Source organism: Notamacropus eugenii, chromosome 7 (genome assembly GCF_028372415.1).
Source record: "Notamacropus eugenii isolate mMacEug1 chromosome 7, mMacEug1.pri_v2, whole genome shotgun sequence".
In the NCBI taxonomy this organism is placed as follows: domain Eukaryota; kingdom Metazoa; phylum Chordata; class Mammalia; order Diprotodontia; family Macropodidae; genus Notamacropus; species Notamacropus eugenii.
In genome coordinates this window covers 20,233,382-20,253,961 of record NC_092878.1, presented here as the reverse complement: position 1 = coordinate 20,253,961, position 20,580 = coordinate 20,233,382, and the positions used below count along the sequence as shown (strand labels likewise).

The 20,580-nt window shown below is 35.5% G+C and overlaps 1 protein-coding gene across 8 annotated transcripts in view; it reads left to right on the top strand.

Annotated features, from left to right (window-relative positions):
- DPH6 (diphthamine biosynthesis 6) overlaps window positions 1-20,580 on the top strand; it is a 479,427-nt gene that overhangs the window by 124,915 nt on the left and 333,932 nt on the right. For all 8 annotated transcript variants that reach the window (XM_072622998.1, XM_072622997.1, XM_072622999.1 and 5 more), the window contains exons 4-5: window positions 1,921-1,994; window positions 9,312-9,430. In XM_072622998.1, the coding sequence (XP_072479099.1) occupies window positions 1,921-1,994; window positions 9,312-9,430 (193 nt within the window). The remainder of the gene's footprint in view (window positions 1-1,920; window positions 1,995-9,311; window positions 9,431-20,580) is intronic.

Below are 20,580 nucleotides of genomic sequence, written 5' to 3'. Positions count from 1 at the left end.
GGGTGGGGATTAGAATAACAAGGAATGAGAAGACATGAAGAAGTTTTCTGCCCTGTTAGAGAGAGTAGCCTACTTGGTAAGATAACTAACTGATCCACTAAAGTCTTAAATTTGTTAAAAGTTGTGTGGTGTAACAAGTTGGGAGGATGGGAAGCAAAGGGATATGTAATATTATGGACAGATAAGAATTTTATTACCTTATCTGGCATCTCAACCCATTTATTTTCCTTTGTGAAGTACTTTACTGGCTTTCTACTCTCCACAAATGATATGCATTTTAACAGAATAATTTAAACTATAATTTAATATTTGTCTTCTCAAAATTAGGGCATTTGCTTTCACTTTACAGTAGATAAGTTTAGATTAGAAAAAAATCATCTATGACTTATAATTTGTTTCTTTGTTTTCTAGAGAATGTATTTTAAGAATCAATTATGTTTTCTATTTCTCTGTTGTATTAAAGTAGTGATAATAATATTGTTGTATCGCTACTTCCACTATTAGCTATATCTGTAAAGTCCCATTAGTTAACTAAGCACATTCATTTACATTAGCTAAACTTTGCCCTTTTAGTCTTATTCCCTGCTCAATACACTATATGCTGTATTTTACATTTTAACTAGATAGTTGTTAACCTCTTGTATTACCATCATTTTTATGCAGCACAAATGGAGACAAAAGAAAGATCAAAATCACAGCTCTTTTCTTACAACTAATGTGCTAGAAGTAGTTATTTACTTATCCCAGTGTGGTTTAGACAGACATTTTTCTACCCTTTTGGAAATAATCTTTAAAATGACTGTAACACTTTTGACATCAGAAATTCCTGTTGTATATCTGATTGCCTGCTTTAATTTCTTCAAGTCTTGTAGGAGACTCATGGCTATTTCATTTTTAATGCATTTATTTTGTGCCAGTTATTATTTTTATTTTTGTATTAATGAAATCAATATCAGGTTCCCATATTTGGATGGGCCAGAGTATTAATTATATCATTTATTCTGAAGTAATTTTTTTCTATAAGCATATCCTCAGGAAAGAATTAGCTTTTTGGGGGTGACTGGGAGCTAGTTTTGTAGAGTGAATTCTTATTCAGTTTGTTATCCATTATTACTCCCGAGTCACTTTCTTCATAACTGTTTTCTACATAATATGCCCTACTTTATTTCTGGCTTGCATATTATTCTTTTCTACAGTTCTTTACATTAAATCTCATCTCAGACTAATCCTGCCAGATTCCCAAGTTGTCCGTATCCATCTGTTTATTTGATTGATTTTCCTTTACCTTAAAAAAATCACTTCTAGTTTTGTATCATCTGCAACTTTGATCATTGCTGAATTTACATTCTACTTCAGGCTGTTATCAAATATATTGAATATGTAAGTTCTGGTCCCCATGGAATCGTCCAAGATATATATTCAATTGTAGCTCTATTGACAATAACTCATCACTTACTATCTGTCATAATTTGTTATCCATGATGTTATCTTTCTCATTTCTTCTTCTCAAATCTAAAAAAAATCCTTCCTATTATAAAAATTCTTTTATAAAATTCAGACAAATAGTGCTCATCATATTTCTTTATCCACCCAAGTTGATGCTTTATTTAAAAACAGAAGTTATTAATTTAAGACAATATTTTCTTAAAATAGAATGCTACTAATAATTTCTGTGACGCATCAGTGAATATTTAAATTATGAGAGCCTTTTTCATGTGTCTCTTTATTCTATGTGTTTTCTGTGCAAAATGGACTCTTTTTACTTGCCATTGAAACATTAAATTTTTTTTCCATTGCCTTATATAAATATTTTATTATGTCTACATTTGATTTCCTCCAAGAAACGTAATATTTTTCTATTTCCTAGATTGTTGTTCAGGACTATATAATAATTTATCTTTAATATAATTTTTTTTTCAGGAAAAAGAAAACATAGATGGTGTATCTGTTGGGGCCATTCTTTCTGACTATCAACGAGTTCGAGTGGAAAATGTGTAAGAAAACTATAATTTGATAGATCAGCTTAAAGTATATATTTTGAGGACTTACATGAACCAAAGAAAATTTGTATTTGTGTCAATTCATTAAATAAATGTTTTATTTCTCATGCTTTTAGGCTTTAGATTTATATAGCAATTCTGGTAAGAAACCAAAGTAACGCTGTATTTTTTTGCCTATGAATCATTCATCAAAAGCAACCTAAGTAACCTCTTAAGAAAGATGAATTTTGTGTAATAAAATAATGCAAGATAGAAAATTTTAAGTATTTTTTAAAATTTCTCATTCAATTAATTATGTGTGTTGATACCTGTTTAATACATCATTCCCTGTCACAATATCAAGTGATCATGGGAGTTGGGGGGATGTGGAATAGCCAGTATTTTAAAGGAGATACACACACACACACACACACACACACACACACACATACATGCACACGCACACACATGCACATGCACACACATTACCTTCTTATTTATCAGTTTGTCAAATTTAGGGGTAGAGAGGAGGAATATTTAGGCCTTCATGTTAACTGATCATAGTTCTAGAGCATGTTGAAAGTCTATACTTTGCAAAATAACTGATAAATTCAATTGTTTTAGTAATTTTTTTGTTTTGGTGGAAAAAGTAAAGTCCCATTTTTGACATCATGTGAACAGACGTGTTAAGTATGTAGGGAGGTTAGGCTCATTTGGGGTATACTTGAGACGTAGTCCTATAACAGAGTACTTTAATTTTACAGAGCGCACTTTGTATTTTCTAATTTAATCCTTGTAAAATACGCCTGTCTAACAGGTAGTTCAAGTATTCCTAGTTCCATTTTGCAGATAAGGAAAAAGAGATTGAGTGATCTGTCCAAGGTCACATGCTGTTAGGTGGAGGAATGGTATTTGAATACAAATCTTGCTGACTTGAAGACCAATACTCCTGTGATAGCAGATTGTGTCAGTTAAACCAAACGATTGACCAAGGTATTTCTCTTTTCAATTGGGAACCACTCTGGTTTGGAAATGGCCCTGCTTTGTGAGTAGAAGGCCCAGATAGGGATTTCTGCTGCTTATTATATGTGAGAACCTAGGTGAACCTTTGTAGATCTCAGCTTCCTCATCTGTACAACACTCCCATTAATACTTCGATGACCTGCCTAGAAGGCTTATTGTGAGGAAAGCTCTTGGTAAATTGAAGTGTGAAATTTCTTGTTTCTCTTATTCTTGTTCTGGGATTTCATTTGTACTGGGAATTTTGGGTTTACAAACTCACTTCACCAGTGCAGATCTGTGACTCTTCATTAACTTGTAGCATTAGGGTTGTCTGAGACACTGGGAGGCTTTGAGGACTTGCACAGGGTCACGCAGCCAGTGTAGAGGAGAGTCAGGACTTGAACTCAGGTCTTCCTAATTCTAAGACCAGCTCTCTGTCCATTAGATGATGCTGTTTCTCTTAGCATTGTGTAAATTACTACAACTACTTTAGGAAAATATATCTCATTTTTCTAACAACATTATGCATATTCATATATAAAGAACATGAAGATCCCACTGTTATTTAGTGATTAGAAAAGGAATTGCCAGTGCTTGTTTTGGTAAAGAGTAAACTGAGAATTAAAAATGGACACATGTGAATTGCAATGAGTTTTTCTTTTAGAAATTTTGTTACATGAGCAAAAAACCATAGGAAAGATTACTGAGTATTTTTATTAAAATATATATGCTTGTACTTACATATGTATATGTACCCTTTCTATATAGAATTTTTAAGGATGAAATATTTAAAGGAAATTAGAATATTTTAACATTCATTCTACAGAATAGACTTTGATCCAGCTAGTTTATTTGGAATACATAGTCATGTACAGAAAGAATTAAGCATAGAAATGTCATCTCTCTTCTTTCCAAATCTTTGTCAATTGTTTAGAGATTACTAAACAAATTTCCATAATGATGAATATGCCTGGCCATCAAAAATGTTGTTCAGAAAGTTGGTAAACTATGAAACTTGCAGGAACATTTGTCAGTTACTAAGGTAGGCTCTAGCCAAGCATTTGGGAATGCAGATCACCTGCAAAGAGCATTGTTCTATGGGAGAGAGAAGAAAAATAAAAGGGGAGGGAGGAAATTTACATGGTAACTTTGTTGTGTATTTAAGAGGAATAGCACGTTGTACATAGTGAATTTGTGGTTTCATGTGCAGTCGTGTTTTTATTGTATTGTGTTATGGAAATCTTTGTTTTATTCTATAAAGTTAAAAAATTTAAAGAGCACTTAAAACATTTAATTAGAGTGTAGAGGCTGTATTCTGAATGGAAATTACAAACTATTTAAAAGCATAGTATAAAAGTGATTATTTTAATTTTTATCTCACTGTTTTATGTTTATTTAGACAATTGCCATATTGTTGAAATTACTCTTTATTTTAAACTTATCTATGACCTAGACTACTGCTTTAAAAATTATCTTGAGGAGTCAGAAAGTTGTTGTTCAGTTTCAGTTGTGTTTGACTCTTTGTGACCCCATTGGGGTTTGGAGTAGTTTACCATTTTCATCTTCAGCTTGTTTTACAGATGAGGAAACTGAAGCAAATAAGATGAAGTGACTTGCCCAGGGTCACACAGCTAGTAAGTGTCTGAGGCAGATCTGAACTCAGAGCAGGCAAGCTATCTACCTAGCTATGCCACATAGCCAGCCCAGAGTCAGAAAGACTGGAGTTCAAATTAAGCCTTAGACATTTTCTGGCTGCTTCATCCTGGACAATCACTTAACCTTGGTTTGTCTCAGTTTACTCATCTATAAAATGGTATGATAACAATAGTATTTACCCACTAGATTTGTGGGGATCAACTGAGATCATATTTGTAAAATGCTTCACGCAGTACCTGGCAAAGAGTAGGTGCTTAACAAATGGCAATTTCCTTCTTAAGAAAGGCTTTTGTAGATTAGATGTACAGAATGGGATAAACATTTCGACATGGCCAAAACAGAATCTACCTTTCATGTGCCCTAAATGATTAACCATGATTTAAAATTGGGAAGTCACTCCCTGTCAGTAACTTGTGTTTGGTTTTAAATCATGAAGTTGTTGAGGCACTGTCAGCAGTTCTCAGAATGACAACCTTCAGATCAGTGGACAAGACAATAATGTTTAAGAACTTTTTAGCTTAGTTCAAAATGTGATTGATATAATAAATGCAGTAAATAAGGTGAGAAAGACTGAGTTTTGTTTTGGACGTGTCCATAGGCAGGTGTTGATTTGAAACTGAAGTTTGAGGGAGAGAATAAAAATGAATTCACAACACTAGGAGTCCTCTGTGTATGTGTACATGTACATGGATGTGTACACATTGGGGAGTGATGTCATAGGCCTCAGAACAACGGGCTGAAGTAGGGAGAGACTTGCAGCAGAGAGAGCCATTGGAGATCAGAGGAGAGAAGAACTGATGTCTGTTGGGAAGGAAAAAGCGCAAGTTGAAACCCTGACCTGAGGAAAAGGAGAGTGTGACCTAAAGAGCAAAAGAAGAGTTCTCCATTTGGTTTGGTAATCCATCAGACAATAAACAGACTTTTATGATGCCAATGATGATGATACAAATTCAGAAGAAAATAATTCAAAATCTCCTTCAGTCAGCAGCTCCATGTGGTATCCCCCTCCCAAAAAAACCCAAACCCATCTTGACCAAAAGAATAATTAGAATTTATCAAAGAAATGATGCAGAAGTTTAAAAAAAAGATATTATAAAAGAAATAAGAACTATAGACTTGGAAAAAGGATTGATAGCTTAACTGAGGAGTTATAAAACCTTAGCATAGTAATAAACTGCCTAAAAATCTGAATGGACCAAAGGAAAATTAATGATTCCAAGAGATAAAAAGAATTCTTAAAATATAGTCAAAAGTGGAAAAAAAATCAAGAAAAATTCATATATTTCATATAAAAAATTACTCACCTGGAAAACAGATTGAGAAGAGATAAATTACTCACCTGGAAAACAGATTGAGAAGAGATAACACTGTGATGGCAATGATTTGAAATTTGAGGAGACTCCCATCACCTGGGTAGTGGCTGAACAAGTTATGGTATATTATTGCAATGGAATATTACTGTGCTATAAGAAATGAGGAGCAGAATGTTTCCAGAAAAGCTTGGAAAGACTTATGTGATCTCATGTAAAGTGAAAGGAGCCAAACCAGGAGAACACGGTACAGGGTAACAACAACATCGTGATGATACTCAGCTGTGAAAGACTTAGGAACTGTAGTCACAATAATGAACCACAACAGTTCCGAAGGACACATGAGAAGTTCTGCCCACCTCTAGAGACAGAACCGATGAAACATTTTTTTTCACTTTATGTTTCTTGGGTCTTTTGGGTTTTTTTTTGCAACGTCGCTAACATGGAAATATGTTTTTCCTGACTCCGTGTGTATTGGGTGGCATATTGCTTGTTTTCTCAGTAGGTTGTTGGAGGGACCAGTGAGAAGAAGAGAATTTGGAACCAAAAATAAACATTTTTGTAAAAGAGATAACTTAGGAATCATAGATTATCTTTAATCAATGACAGAAACAAAAGAAAACTGGATTTCATATTTTATTAAATTATTGAAGAAAATTGCCCATAACCTGAGGGTAATGTGAAAATAGTAAGAATCCACCTATTTTCTCCCCAATCTCCAAAATGAAAACTCCCTAAATTTAGTACCTCAAGACAAAAGAAAAGCTGCTGTGAGCAACCAGAAGGAAAGAATTCAAATAGCACAGAACCATAGTCAAGATTACACCAAATTTAGTATATAAATTTAGTATATAATATTAAAAAAATGAAGAACATGGAATGAGATACTGCATAAGACAGGTGATAATGGTTTGCAATCAAGAATAACTTACCTGGCAAGGCTGAGTATAAGCCTATAAGAAGATAAACAAGGTTCTTCAGTGAGTAGAGAACTGTCAGACATTCCTGATGAAAAACCCAGAATTGAAACAGAACATTTTAATATAAATAAGGGGGTTGAGAAAAATGAAATGGTAAATACAAGTGGACAATCAAAGGTTAATTTATAAGTAAAGGTTAGCTTTTTATATTTTAAGGGAGGGGGAAAAGGTTAAAAAAATTCACAATCTTAATATCACAAGGCATTATAGGGATCATCAGTGGAGAGAAGACATAAATAGTTTCTGTCATTTTTTGAAGATGTTGTTCAACCTTCATTTTCAAAGAGGACCATTGACATCATGGTTATCATGATCAATAAATCAGGACATCACCAATGACAAGTCTCAGCTTGTCTGTGAACTGGATTTAAGTGAGGGAGAATTGCACAGAGTTGTCAGCCTCATTCTCTCTTCCAGGGTCATTGGTATCCATTGTCAAGACAAACAGCAGTGGCCCAAGATATGGTGAATGACTTTGGCATCTTTGGTGTCTGACCAAACTCTTAGCCCTCTATGGCACCTGCTTCAGCCCTCTTCTTGGCCATTGGAGCAGATTGTTCTTATTCACCCGTTCCGGGAGGGAAAGTCTTCATGTGCTTAAGATAGACATCCCCCTAACTCATAGATGTCTTTGAGGCAGTTACCCTCAGCTTGGTTTAGCCTATCTGCCAAGATGGTTTTACTAGGGTGTAGCTGCTGCACATGCTACAGCTTCTTGGAGCCACAGGTGAAAGGTAAGAAAAAAGAAAGATGATTGTGCATTAGGGAAAATGGCAGGAAAGATGAAGGGGCTTGTTAACACATTATTGGATTATTCAAATAGAACTATATAAAAACATGAAAAAAATGAAGGGAAGCAGAGATTGGTTTAACTTGGCCCTTAAAAGAGGGCCAAGAATACTCACAGGTTTTGATATGGGAGCATAATCAACTCGACGGGGATACAGAATATAAGTGGAAGACCATTTTAACTAAGTTCAAAGAGATATATAATCAGAAGTTTTGCCACAAAATGATCAAGGGTTTTTATCATAACAACTATTTAAGACTAGGTGTAGTAGGATTATGAGCTGTATCAGGAGAGGAAGTATGCATACAGTGAAATCACAAATACTTTGAATGTTATTTAAACATTTTTTGTTGTGTGTAGAAGTCTTAGAAAACCCGTTCATAATGAATGATAGGTATGCTGAAGTATTTCAAATATATTCATTTAACAACCTTTGTACTTTGAGAGAGGCTGATAAAATTCTCATATTTCTTTGTATTTCATCACTTGGTGGATAACCTTCTATGCTAAAAGGGTTTCAGGTTAAAAAAAAAATCTCTTGGCCGCATCCTAAGCCATAAATATTTTAAAAATTCACCACACCAACAAAATTTTTGGTTCACAGGATGCCAGAAAGTCAGTTCAATTATTTTTTTTCAACATGACCATGTCTCTGTATCATCAGAACCATTCTACTAAATTGGTCCAGGCAATGGAAATAAAAAGTCAGTATTGAAATGCAAGGAGCACCTAATTAACATGCAGAAGATCTGACCACTAGTCCCAACTTTGCCACTTCATAGTTATTTAATTGTTGATTTGCCACTTAATTTCTTTGAGGCACAGGTTCCTCATCTGTAAAACTGGCATGCTGTCTATCTGCCCTGCTTACTTTCTAGGAGGTGGTAAGATTTTATACAATGTCTAGAAAAAATTTTATGAAACATTTAGCATTATCCAAATGTAAGGGATGATGAATACAATGTTAAAGATGAAAATGATACAACTTGTTTCAGGGCTGTCTATTCTTAAACATTCATTAAAACATAGTTAAGCAACAGTCATTATATTTTTACCGTGTGAAAATAGGTATCTTTTTCTTTAATTCAGTTAGATATCAACTATTTACTGTGTGCAGAAATTTGAAGGGGCTAAAACAACCATGAATAAATAATATGTCATTAATGCATTCAGGAAATTTATGTGTCTTTGAAAAAACAGGACATTTACACATGAAACATTTAGAGCACAATTGGAGGCACCAAAAATGGTTTGTCCTTGTCCTGAGTCTTGCTGACCTTACAAATAGTGCTGCTTAGAAAGTTTAATAGTTTTACTAATAGTCCTTAACTACTAGCATTTCTTGTGCTTAGCTTTCTGTACTTAGAAACTTGCTAAAAATGATTATAATTTGTCCAGAGGTTTCAATTTGTCTACAATTTAGTGTATAGTCCTAAGAATAAAATTTGTTTATGTTCTATTGAAGCGTCATTATATGTAGCATTTGTGCTCTAAAAGTCTCAATTCTTGAGAAATTCATTTTATTGAAAATCAAGTTCGTGTACAGTTATATGTACAACATTTTAATTTAATCCTTTTTTCCCTTAAAAAACAGATGTAGAAGACTTGATCTTCAGCCTTTAGCTTATCTTTGGCGTCGAAACCAGGAAGATTTGCTTAGAGAAATGATATCGTCTGACATCGAAGCCATGATCATCAAAGTCGCAGCTTTTGGTAGGTATCCAGACTTTGAGGGAGCTGTTTGTCATCGCTCATAAGCAACTGTGGAAAAAGGGAGGAGGATTTTTAGTATAAAGACAGAAACTATGAAGTAAGATAAAGAATTTGATTAAAATACTCTTTGTGTTGTTGTGTTTGTCCTTCGTTTTTGAAGAAGACCACGCCGTCAGAGAAATGATGACATGACTTGCCCTTGACTTTGTTGTGAGTGAGGGAGGGCTGTGCAGGTTACCAGCCTCACTTCTCCTCCAGAGCCATCTGGATCCAGTGACCAGATATTCATTGGGATGACTGGAGATGACCCAGGGTGCACTGGGAGACCTGGGCCTTGTAGACTAAGACCTTTTCAGGTACTCACTTAAAGTGGGGTGATGTCCATTCAGTGAATAGGCCTCTTTAAGAAGTAGTCAGGGGAATGGCCCTCTTTAAATAGAAAAGAATATGAATAAACAAATCAAGCTGGGAGGGGCCTCAGGACCCTCAGGGTTATTGTTTCAAAGAAAACAGTTACTGTTGACATTCACTGTAAGCCAGGAGGGTCCAAAAAACAGCCAGTGAGTGGAGCTTGGGCAGGGACCTGTTGTTGTTCAATCTATGGGCTTCAGAGTGCACTGGGTATAAGAAAAAGGAAGGGAGGGAGGGAGGGAGGGAAGGAGGAAGGGAAATCTTGCAAGTAAACCTCAAGTTAACTGGGCAGCTGGCCATCAATTTACCTTCTTTTGGAGAGAAGGAAGGGGAGAAGGAGAGGTTGAGGTTCCTCCCTCCCTCCCTCCCTTCCTCCCTTCCTCCCTTCCTCCCTTCCTCCCTTCCTCCCTTCCTCCCTTCCTCCCTTCCTTCCTTCCTTCCTTCCTTCCTTCCTTCCTTCCTTCCTTCCTTCCTTCCTTCCTTCTTTCCTTCCTTCCTTCCTTCCTTCCTTCCTTCCTTCCTTCCTGTCTTTCCTAAAACCTTATACCCAGGGCACTCTGAAGCCCATAGATTGAACAACAACAGGTCCCTGCCCAAGCTCCACTCACTGGCTGTTTTTTGGACCTCCTGGCTTAGAGTGAATGTCCATAGTAACTGTTTGTCTTTGAAACAACAGCCCTGAGGGTCCTGAGGCCCCTCTCAGCTTGATTTGTTTATTTAGTTATTTCTATTTAAAGAGGCCGTTCCCCCTGACTACTTCTTAAAAAGGCCTTTTCACTGAATGGACATCACCCCACTTTAAGTGAGTACCTGAAAAGGTCTTAGTCTAGAAGGACAAGGTCTCCCAGTGCACCCTGGGTCGTCTCCAGTCATCCTGATGAATATCTGGTCACTGGATCTAGATGACTCAGGAGGAGAAAGTGGGGTTGGTGACCTTGCACAGCCCTCCCTCACTCAAAACAAAGTCAAGTGCAAGTCATTATCATTCCTTCGATGTCATGGTCCTCTTTGAAAATGGAGGAACACACCCTGTGAGTAAACTGAGCTGCCTGCTCGGGACCCAGCTAGCTGGGTAGCTCAAAATACTCATGAATATGTGAAGAAAGAACAAATTTTTAGATGTTTCTTTGGTCATCTGTTGGAGTAATTAATGAACTTCCCTCCCTCCCAGTGAACCTATCTCATTATTCATTTTACTTCAGACCTTGAAAACGTATTATTTTCCTTGATTGAATTCATTAAATCTGAGGCCTATTTATGACATTCTTGATTTATTTTTTCCATATCATACTTAAAAATTTTCATGTGTATTAATATGTATGCGTGTTTTGTTCATTTTCACCAAGCTCAATGTCTGTACTAGGTAAAATGAATGAAATTGTCGGTTTACCTTTCAGATATTTTGAAAATTATTCCAGACACTTGGTTTTGTTTTTCCTGTGTTTTTTTTAAAGCACAAGAAGTTGTGTTTGATTTTTTTGTTTTTGGTGTCTCTGGAATGGACTAGAATTTTTTTTAGTTAGCATAGATACATCTGACATGTATCATTATGTATCTAATGTGAATATTGGACTTATAATCAAATTCATAGAATCATGCGAATTTCCCAAATTTTTAGGATTTGAACTCTATAAAACTATTAGGTTCCTTTATGGAAAATTACTTAGTGTTTCTTAGGATCAAAAGATTTAAGGTTGAAATTATTCTTAAAGATCATCTAGTCCAAAAGTCTCAGTTTGTAGATGAGGAATCTGAAGCCCAGGAAGTTGTACAAAATCACAAGCTAGCGACTGGCTGAAGAAGAATTTAAATCCAAACCATTTTTTAAACAAATCTTTTTTTAAAAATAATTTTTATTGATATAGTCTTTTTGTTACTTCTTCATAGTTATCACATGATTCTTTGACCTTCCTCCCCCCAAAGTGTCATCCCATTTAAAAAGTAATTTTTTTTTTAGAAAGATAATGAAAGCCGTGCAACTGACTTGTACATTGAAAAAACCTTGCCCTACCTGTGATCCTCCCACCCCCAGAAAGTAGTGGGGTGTGGGTCTCTTCCATATTTCTTCATTCAAATTCTGCTGGATCTTAATAATTTCATTCTATTTACTTTTGATTCCTACCATGTAGTTGTTATGCTTTCCATTCACATTGTTGTGTTTATTGTATGTATTACTTTCTTGGCTCTGCTTTTTTATTCTGCATTCATTCGTAGGACTTTTCAATTTTTCTCTGTATTCATCCACAACCGTCTCTTCTTCCATCACACTAATATGCTATTATGTTCATATATCAGAATTTGTTTAGCCATTCCCCAGTGGATAGGCATCTACTTGGTTTGCAGTTCTTAGCTATTGTGAAACATGCTGCTATAAATATTTCAGAGTATGTGGGCACTTCCTTCTTATCTCAGGCTTCCTTAGGGTATAAGCCCAACAGTGGAGTCTGGTTTAAAGGCTGTGGATGTTTTGGTCATTTTATTTGCATTATTCCAAATTGCTTTTCAGAATGATTGCTCCATTTCTCAGCTCCACCAACAATGAATTTTTGTGTCTATCACTCTTCAACTCTTTAGGCATTACCTGTTAGCGTTTTGCTCATTTTTGCCAATTTTTAGAGTGTGAGGTAAAAACTCAGGGTTGTTTTGATTTGCATTTCTCTTGGTATTAGTGATTTAGAACATTCTTTCATGTAGTTGTGAATACTTTGCAATTTTTCTTTTGAGAAATGTTTGTTCATAGCTTTTTGACCACTTAACTGTTAAGTAATTGCTATGAGTTAATGATAGATAGACAGGTAGAGATAATAGTTTATGTGACTTGGGTTGAAAACCCTTGTAAGAAAAATTTGGATATGAGGATTTTTTTTCTCATTCAGTCATTCCTTTGTTATCCCAGTTGCATTATTTTTATCTGTGCAGAAGCTTTTCAGTTTCAGGAAACCAAAGTTTGTCTGTTTTACCTTTGATAATTGCCTCTTTCTCTCTTGTTTGGTTAAGAATACATCTTGTTTCCATATCTATGAGGGGTGTATGACCTGTTCCTCTTGTAATTTTTATAGTGGGATTTTTAATATTAAGGTCACATATCTATTTAGAATGTGTTGTGAAATATGTTGTAAGGTGTTGGCCAAAGTCTAATTTCTGCCAGAATGCTTTCCAGTTTACTGTTTCCAATGTAATTATGTAGCCAATTTGAATTTAATCTTATTATTAATCTCTAAAATAACCTTACTCAAACGATGAATGACTTTTTAGACAAAATTCAACACCTTAAATATTACTCCAAGCCATTGCAGAGCACATAGTACTATTGATAATGAATGTTTGTCTCCTTATATTTGTGAGAAAATCGCTACTACCTGAAATTATTTTGAATGATATTCTAGAATGTCTCATTTAGAGGATTTTGCAACCTGAATATTTAAAAGGCAAAGATTAAGCTGTGTTTTCATTTTTGGAAGAAATACAAGGTTACTTATTTTTATAGATAGCCAAAGTCACCTCTAGCTGTACCTCTTTGGGAACTGCTAGGTAAGGAAGCAATTTTAGCTGGAGAGATCGTGATTGCCTTCTTTGGAAGGGGCAGAAGCTGTCTACAGACATTGTTTAGATCATAGGTTCTCAAAGTGAGTGGTATCACCACTCCCTAGAGGGCACTGGAATGATGGGGGGGTGGGGGGTTTTAGCCTTAGCTGCAGTTGAGTGGCATTGGATAAACATAAGAGAGCATGGAAGTATAAGGAAAGAATTGAAGATAAAAAAATTTTGAAAAACTATTTGTATATGTTTCATCTGTTGTGTAACAGAGTTGAAGTCATAGTGATTACATTATTTTCCAAATAAATACACAAAATGCAAATTATAACCAGTCACTGGTCAAGTCTGCTGACAGGTCTTGACAAGCAGGTGTTGGCAGGCAGGTGTTAGCCGGCAAGTGTGTGGCACATTGTTGAGAAGTGCAGCATGCATTGACAGGGATATGTGCATGTAATGATTTGTTTACAATATGATTCTATACAGTTACATGATGCAATATGGCGTTATCAAAATTTCAATGCAGGAAAATCCTACAGATTTACAATGTCATTAAGTTTAAGATACGTCATTTTTTAAAATTATATATTTTTAAAATGGCACAAATTTTTTAAAAAAGCCCAAACCAGTAAAGGGTTAAAGAAAGTCAATTTCCTGGGGGGTACTGAGTAATTTTTTTTTTTTGAAAATGGGACAGTAGATCAAATATGTTTAGGAACCTCTGGCTTAGATGATTACTCCTGCTAAACAGCATAACTTGCCTATTATTAAAATTTAGTTTGTCAGCTTGATTTCATCCAAGCCCCTAAATGATTTAAAGTTCTGCTCAAAGTGTCTCTCCTATTACCAAAACTCTAGAAAGAACCTGAATCATTTAAAATGTGTGATAAAAATTGACCTCATTGCCCTGTAGTTAAGATTGCCATTTATATTAGTTTAGATAAATATTCTTAGTTTTTTTTGTTTGGTTCTTATCTTTTAGTGGCAGTTTTAGATATTAAGCATTTAAGTAAAACTCAGTTCTGTTCTGATTTGTCCTCTGAGTCTCATTGGCAAAATACCTGATTTTAACATGTGGTACACTGTTGGCACAGATGACCTGCATCTTGCAAAGATGAAAAATATGTTCAAATAACATTTTTTAAAAAGGGTTTGAGGGGCACATGCTTTATAACACTATAGAAACAGATGAGAAACATATTAATGATATAATATGTCATTTTAGAATTACAAGTCTTCAAGCAGTTTTTCATATAAAACTGTCAAAAATTGTTTTAAATGGAAAAGGGACACTCAGATCTTTTATTTTGGGGTCAGTGGAGTTTTGTGGCCCATTAGACCAAAGAATGAATGCTATAATAAGAAAGAGCCAATTCTGTTGAATGGATAAAAGATATATCTAATAATTGTATAACCTTGGTGTCTGACAAGTCTTCTGATCAGGATTGCTGTGAAAGTTTCATTTTAAGAGCTCATGTTAAAAGGAGAACATGTGGAGAACATTTTCCTTATTGAATTGTATTCTGTCAGATGGTCTTTACCTCAAAAAGTAATAGAAACTCCTAATACCTGATTGCTGCTATTTAAAAATTTTTGAGTTCGACTGAGTAGTGGCTAAAACACAAGCCATCCATTTAAAAGGAAATAAGCTTTAACAGATGGACTAGAATTTAGGATCAAAAGGTGTCCTGCCATCATATAAAACCAGTGACCAGGCGACAAGGAGCACCTCACTATCCACAAGGAATCCCTTTTCAGCTTCAGCCTTGTGCGAGGTCTCCTCTATCACAAGGATGACACCTTTGCAAGTATACATCTTCTTTTATGCCTCTCCTAAATGTTTATGTTCATAGAGTTATTGAAGAGAGGTAGTTATATCTTTCACAGAATCTTGAATAGCTTCGATGAATGGATGGGAGGCAGTTTACTGCAAAAGAACCTGTAAGGTGACTTCTTTTTCCTACTGAATCAAACGCTTTTTAATAATCAACAGAGAGCAAGCACAATGATATCTTGTATCCTCTTCATCTTTTAGTTACAGAGTTGTGAAGATCATGGTCTGTTGTATAGTAGTGCTTTCAGAAATGGGCTTGCTCCCTACTAATACTTACATTTAGAATGCCCTTGATTTATATGTAGATGACTCTCATGATTTTGTAGGCAGGAAAGTAGACAATCATGTCCTTCAGTCATTTTTTTGGAGATATTGAATACATTTTTTTCACCCCTTTTGTATCTTTCTGTTCTTCAAGTAATTCCTGAATCAATCCTATAATGCCCTCACAGTTTGGTGAACTTCACCGTGGATGTTGTCTACTTGTATTTGGTCTAATCTGTCTTTTTTCAACATCTTTAGTCTATTTAGCGTCATTTCCAACGTATTATGAGGATTTCTTTTACGTTTTCCATCAGCAGCTCCACACAATTCTACACCACCACCTCGCCACCCACCTGCCTAGATAGACTGATCCCTTTTCACCTTGACTCAGTTTTTGATACTTAATACCATCTCAACTCCTTCTGATTGGAGGGCTGAAAGGTAGAGCAATAAAATCCTCCCAGTTCGTACTTGTTGTTGTTGTTCAATCATTTTTCAGTGTATCAAACTTTGTGAACCTATTTGGGGTTTTCTGGAGTGGTTGGCAATTTCCTTCTCCAGCTCATTTTACAGATGAGGAAACTGAGGCAAATGAGGTTAAGTGACTTATCCAGGGTCACCCAGCTATGAAGTGTCTGAGGCCAGATTTGAACTCAGGAAGGTGAGTCTTCCTGACTCCAGGCACAGAGTCGTGTCCACTGTGCTGACTAGGTGCCCCCAAAGGTATTTTTGGCAAGGACACTGGAGTAGCTTGGTCTTTCCTTCAACAATGGATTAAGGCAAATAGAAGTTACATGACTTGCCCAGGATCACACAGCTAGTAAGTGTCTGAGGTTGGATTTGAACTCATATCTTTATAACTCCAGGCCCAGCACTCTGTCAGAACTTTGCAGTTACCTCTCCACTTTGCTTCAGCGGTTCTCCTTGTTTTCCATTCCACAAAATATCATATTCTGGTAATCCTCTCATCTCCTCCCTTTTCACCTTCCTTTTTTATGTTGCCTTCGCTCAGTAGATTATAAGCTGTTTCAATGCAGGGGCTGCCTTTCTTTGTCTTCAATTCTTCGAATGACAAATAGGATTTATATCTGATCCTGGACGTTACTGGGAGGCATCGACATTTATTCATTTGGGTGTTGACATGGTTACACCTGCACTATAGGAATATCACTTTGACAGCCAAGTGGAGAATGGACTGAAGTGTAGAAAGGTTTGTGACAGGGAGACCAAATAGCAGGCAATGAGGAGATTAAGGCCTGTTCCAAGGCGGTTTCTGTATCAGAAGGAATGTTTGAGAGATGTTACAAATGTAAAATTGACAGTCCTTGGCAACAGATTGGATATAGGAAGATAAGAGGTAGTGAGGAGTCAAGGGTGACACTTAGGTTATGAGTCTGAGACAGTTGGGAGAATGGTTATGCCCTTGACATCATAGGAAAGTGTGAAAGTGCATGGAGTTTGAGGAGAAATGTAATGAATTCACTTTTGAAGGTGCTTTTGACTGTGATTTCTACTTGACAAGGCAAGTGTTTGCTGACTAAAGCACTTTTTGGGTAATTTTTTAAATTTTAAACTTAAATGCAAAATGAGAAAAGAAAAAGAAAAAAAAATTTCCATGTACACAGCAGATGAAAAGAGAGGATTCAATATATTCAATAAATTTCCATTTCAACACAACCTATGAAATGAATACCGCACATCATTTTCAAAGCCGCCCAGCTTTTCTTTGCTTCCTTGTTGGTTTTCTTTTGTTTTCTGTTGTGCATGTTTTACTTTACTTTTTTTCCTCTTATCCCCCTCCCCAAAGAAGTCTAAAATTAAGCATGGATATATATGGGTGTGTGTATGTGTGCATATATGCATATACATAGATATCTACAATACTTAATACCTTCTCAACTCTCTCAAGATACATATACACACAGTGCATCTTTCTTCGTAAGTCCAAGTCCTTCCATGTTTTTCTAAATCAACCAGCTCATTTCCTACAGCACCGCAGTATTCCAACCCAATAGAAATTATCTTTTTCACGCTTCAGCAATGCTCTCACCTCATAATATAGTTTAAGGTCTGATACTGCTAATCTACTTCCTTTACATCTTTTTTCCCCTGATTTCTTTGAAGTTCCTGACCTTTTATTCTTCCAAATGAACTTTATTTTTATTTTTTCTAGCTTAATAAAATAATTTTTTAGTAACTTCATTGGAGTGACATTGAATAAATAGATTAGCTAGATAAAATTGTCATTTTAGAAATTGTATTGGCTTTACCTACCCATGAACAATAAATATTGCTTCAATTATTTAGGTCTGAGTTTATTTATATAAAAAGTATTTTATATTTATGTTCATATAGTTCCTGTGTCTGTTTTGGCAGATATACAGTCAGGTATTTTCTATTGTCTAGGTATTTAAAATGATCTAAAACAACATTGAATGATATTTCTGACAAATAGTATAGTTCCTCTGTTTTTTACTTTTAATTAATCTATTTTAATTTTAACTTCATCTGAGATCATGATTACTATTCCTGCTTTTTTTACATACCAAATTCTACTCCTACCCTTTCTTTTATCTTTGTGTGTATCTTTCCTGAAAACAACATATTATTGAGTTCAAATTTTTAATCTGCTATCCATTTCCATTTTATGAGTAAATTTGTCCCATTCACATTCTAAGCTACAATTATTTGTTGTGCATTTTTCTCCTTCCTATTTTTCTTCACTTGAAATAAAGCCCATGCCTTTATTTCAAACTGCCCAAATAATGGTGACAGTAGTAAGAGTACTGCTAATATTTTCACATATACAAAGTAAATAATTTAAACTTATTGAATCCCTTATAATTAGTCTTTAATGTTTACCTTATATTTCTCCTGGATATTATATGTTGAATTTTCCTTTAAATTCTGGGTTTTTGTTTAAAAAAAAAAACAACCTGAAAGTCTTTGAGTTCATTAGGTGTGTGTGTGTGTGTGTGTGTGTGTGTGTGTGTGTATATGGTTTTTTCATTCAGAATCATACTTAACTTTGCTGGGTAAGTTACTTACTCTTGGCTGTAACCCCAGCTTTTTTGCTCTGTATATAGTATTCTAAGACCTATGGTCCTTCAATCATTGTAATAGTACTACTGCTACTAGTAGTAGCTGTAGTAGTAGCTGCCAGGTCTTGTGTAATCCTTATTGTAACAGCTCCATGTTATTTAATTGTTTTTCTTGTTTCTTCCAGTATTTTCTCCTTAACCTGGGAGCATTGAAACTTGGCTATGATGTTCCTGTAAGTTTTCTACCTGGGATCTCTTTCAGGTGGTAATAGGTAGATTTTTTCTATTTCTGCTTTGCCTTCTTGTACTAGAAATTGGTTATCATTTAATATCAATTCAGTAACCTCAGTAAGGGTCAGAGCCTGAATTAATCCACCAGAAGAAGAGCCTGGACCTAACAGCCTCTTTGTTCTCTGAGTAAACTTCAGAAAATATCTCTTCCTATATCAACAAGGCTAGATGGGGCTGACTTATGAACATTCTTTCTGTTTATGACCTCTAGGGATGAGAACCTTAACCTAAGACACTATCTTGAAAAATGGGACTTTTTCCATGTCTTAATGTTTTGTGGATATATACTATGTTATGGCATGTTAATGGTAAAGAAAACACAGATATCTAGGGTCATCATTTCAATGGACACTTTGTCAGTTCTCTTATCTTATTCTATTTGCCATCTATTCAATTAAGAAAATTCCTTTCTTGTATATGGTTAAACATGTATGGAGGTCATAAATTTGTGTGACATAGAGACCCTGAGTTGGGATTGCTATAAAATGTATTTAAGTCTTCTCATTCCTTTTGTCAGGCAGTCAGAAGTTTCCTTCTGGTTCCATGATCATGTATCTTCTAGCTTTGAAGGAATAAACAATATTGATTTACATATCACCTTGCCTGTTTGCCTCCTTTAATCAAACTTTCAGGTTGACAAACTTAAGAGCAATTTTTCTTGATAGTTTCTTGTAATGTTGTATCAAGATTCTTTTTTTAATCATAATTTTCAGGTAGTCTGACTATTTTTTTATTATTTCTCCTTGATCTGTTCTCCAAATCAGTTTTTTTTCTGGTGAGGTATTTCACTTTCTATTTCTTCATTCTTTTCATTTTGTTTTGTAATTTCTTGGTGCCTTAGAGCATCATTAGCTTTCCCTTGTCCAAATCCGGTTTTCAAGGAATTATTTTCTTCCTTAAGTTTTTGATTCTGTTTCAAGTTGGTTGACTTTTCTTTTTATAATTTTCTTGGATTGCTCTCATTTTTTTCTAATTTTTCCTCAGTCTCTTGTATTTGATTTTTAAAGTCCTTTTTAAGTTCTTCCAAGAACTCTTTTTGTGCTTGGGACTATTTGATGTTTCTCATTGAAAAAAGAGTGGCTTTTTTAGCTCAGTTATCTTCCTCTGAATATGAACACAGATCTTCTCTATCACCATAGTAACTATCTATGTTTTGGTTCTTTCTCCTTTGCTTACTAATTTTTATTTATCTTTTGTTTTATTTTGTTTTTAGCAGCTATTATTGTAATCAAGTTGTAGTCCCTAGGTTTGGGGAATGGTACCCAAAGCCTCAGGTTCTTCTTACTGGTATTTTCTGGGATCTGTTTTGGGACCCAATCTTGGACTCTCCTCTCCCATCTTAAACTAGGGCTCCCAATCCCACTGTCGCACAAATGTGCTTGCTCCCTGTTGTCCCCCTGGTGACTACAAACTACAGTTGTCCTCTCCACCCCCGAACTGAAACCAGAGACTCTACTGTCCTGCAAGTGCCCACAGACAGCAGGGTTTCTACCCCTTGCTACTGCACTCATCAACTGTGTGCTAGCTCCTTCTCCCTGGAGCTGCAGCCTGGGATGCATCTGGTCAACACAGCTGTGTTTTGCATCCTTCAACAGTGGAAGGTCCTTCAATCTTTCCTTACTCAGACATCAGACCCCCACACTGTCTGGGAGATAAAAGTTTCCAAGATTGAAGCTGCCTCTCAACAGAGCTGTCCCCCATGCTTGTTGTTTGTGATTCTACAGAGTTGGCCTGGAAGTGTTTGTATTTCATTCAGGCTGAACCTCTACCCCTAG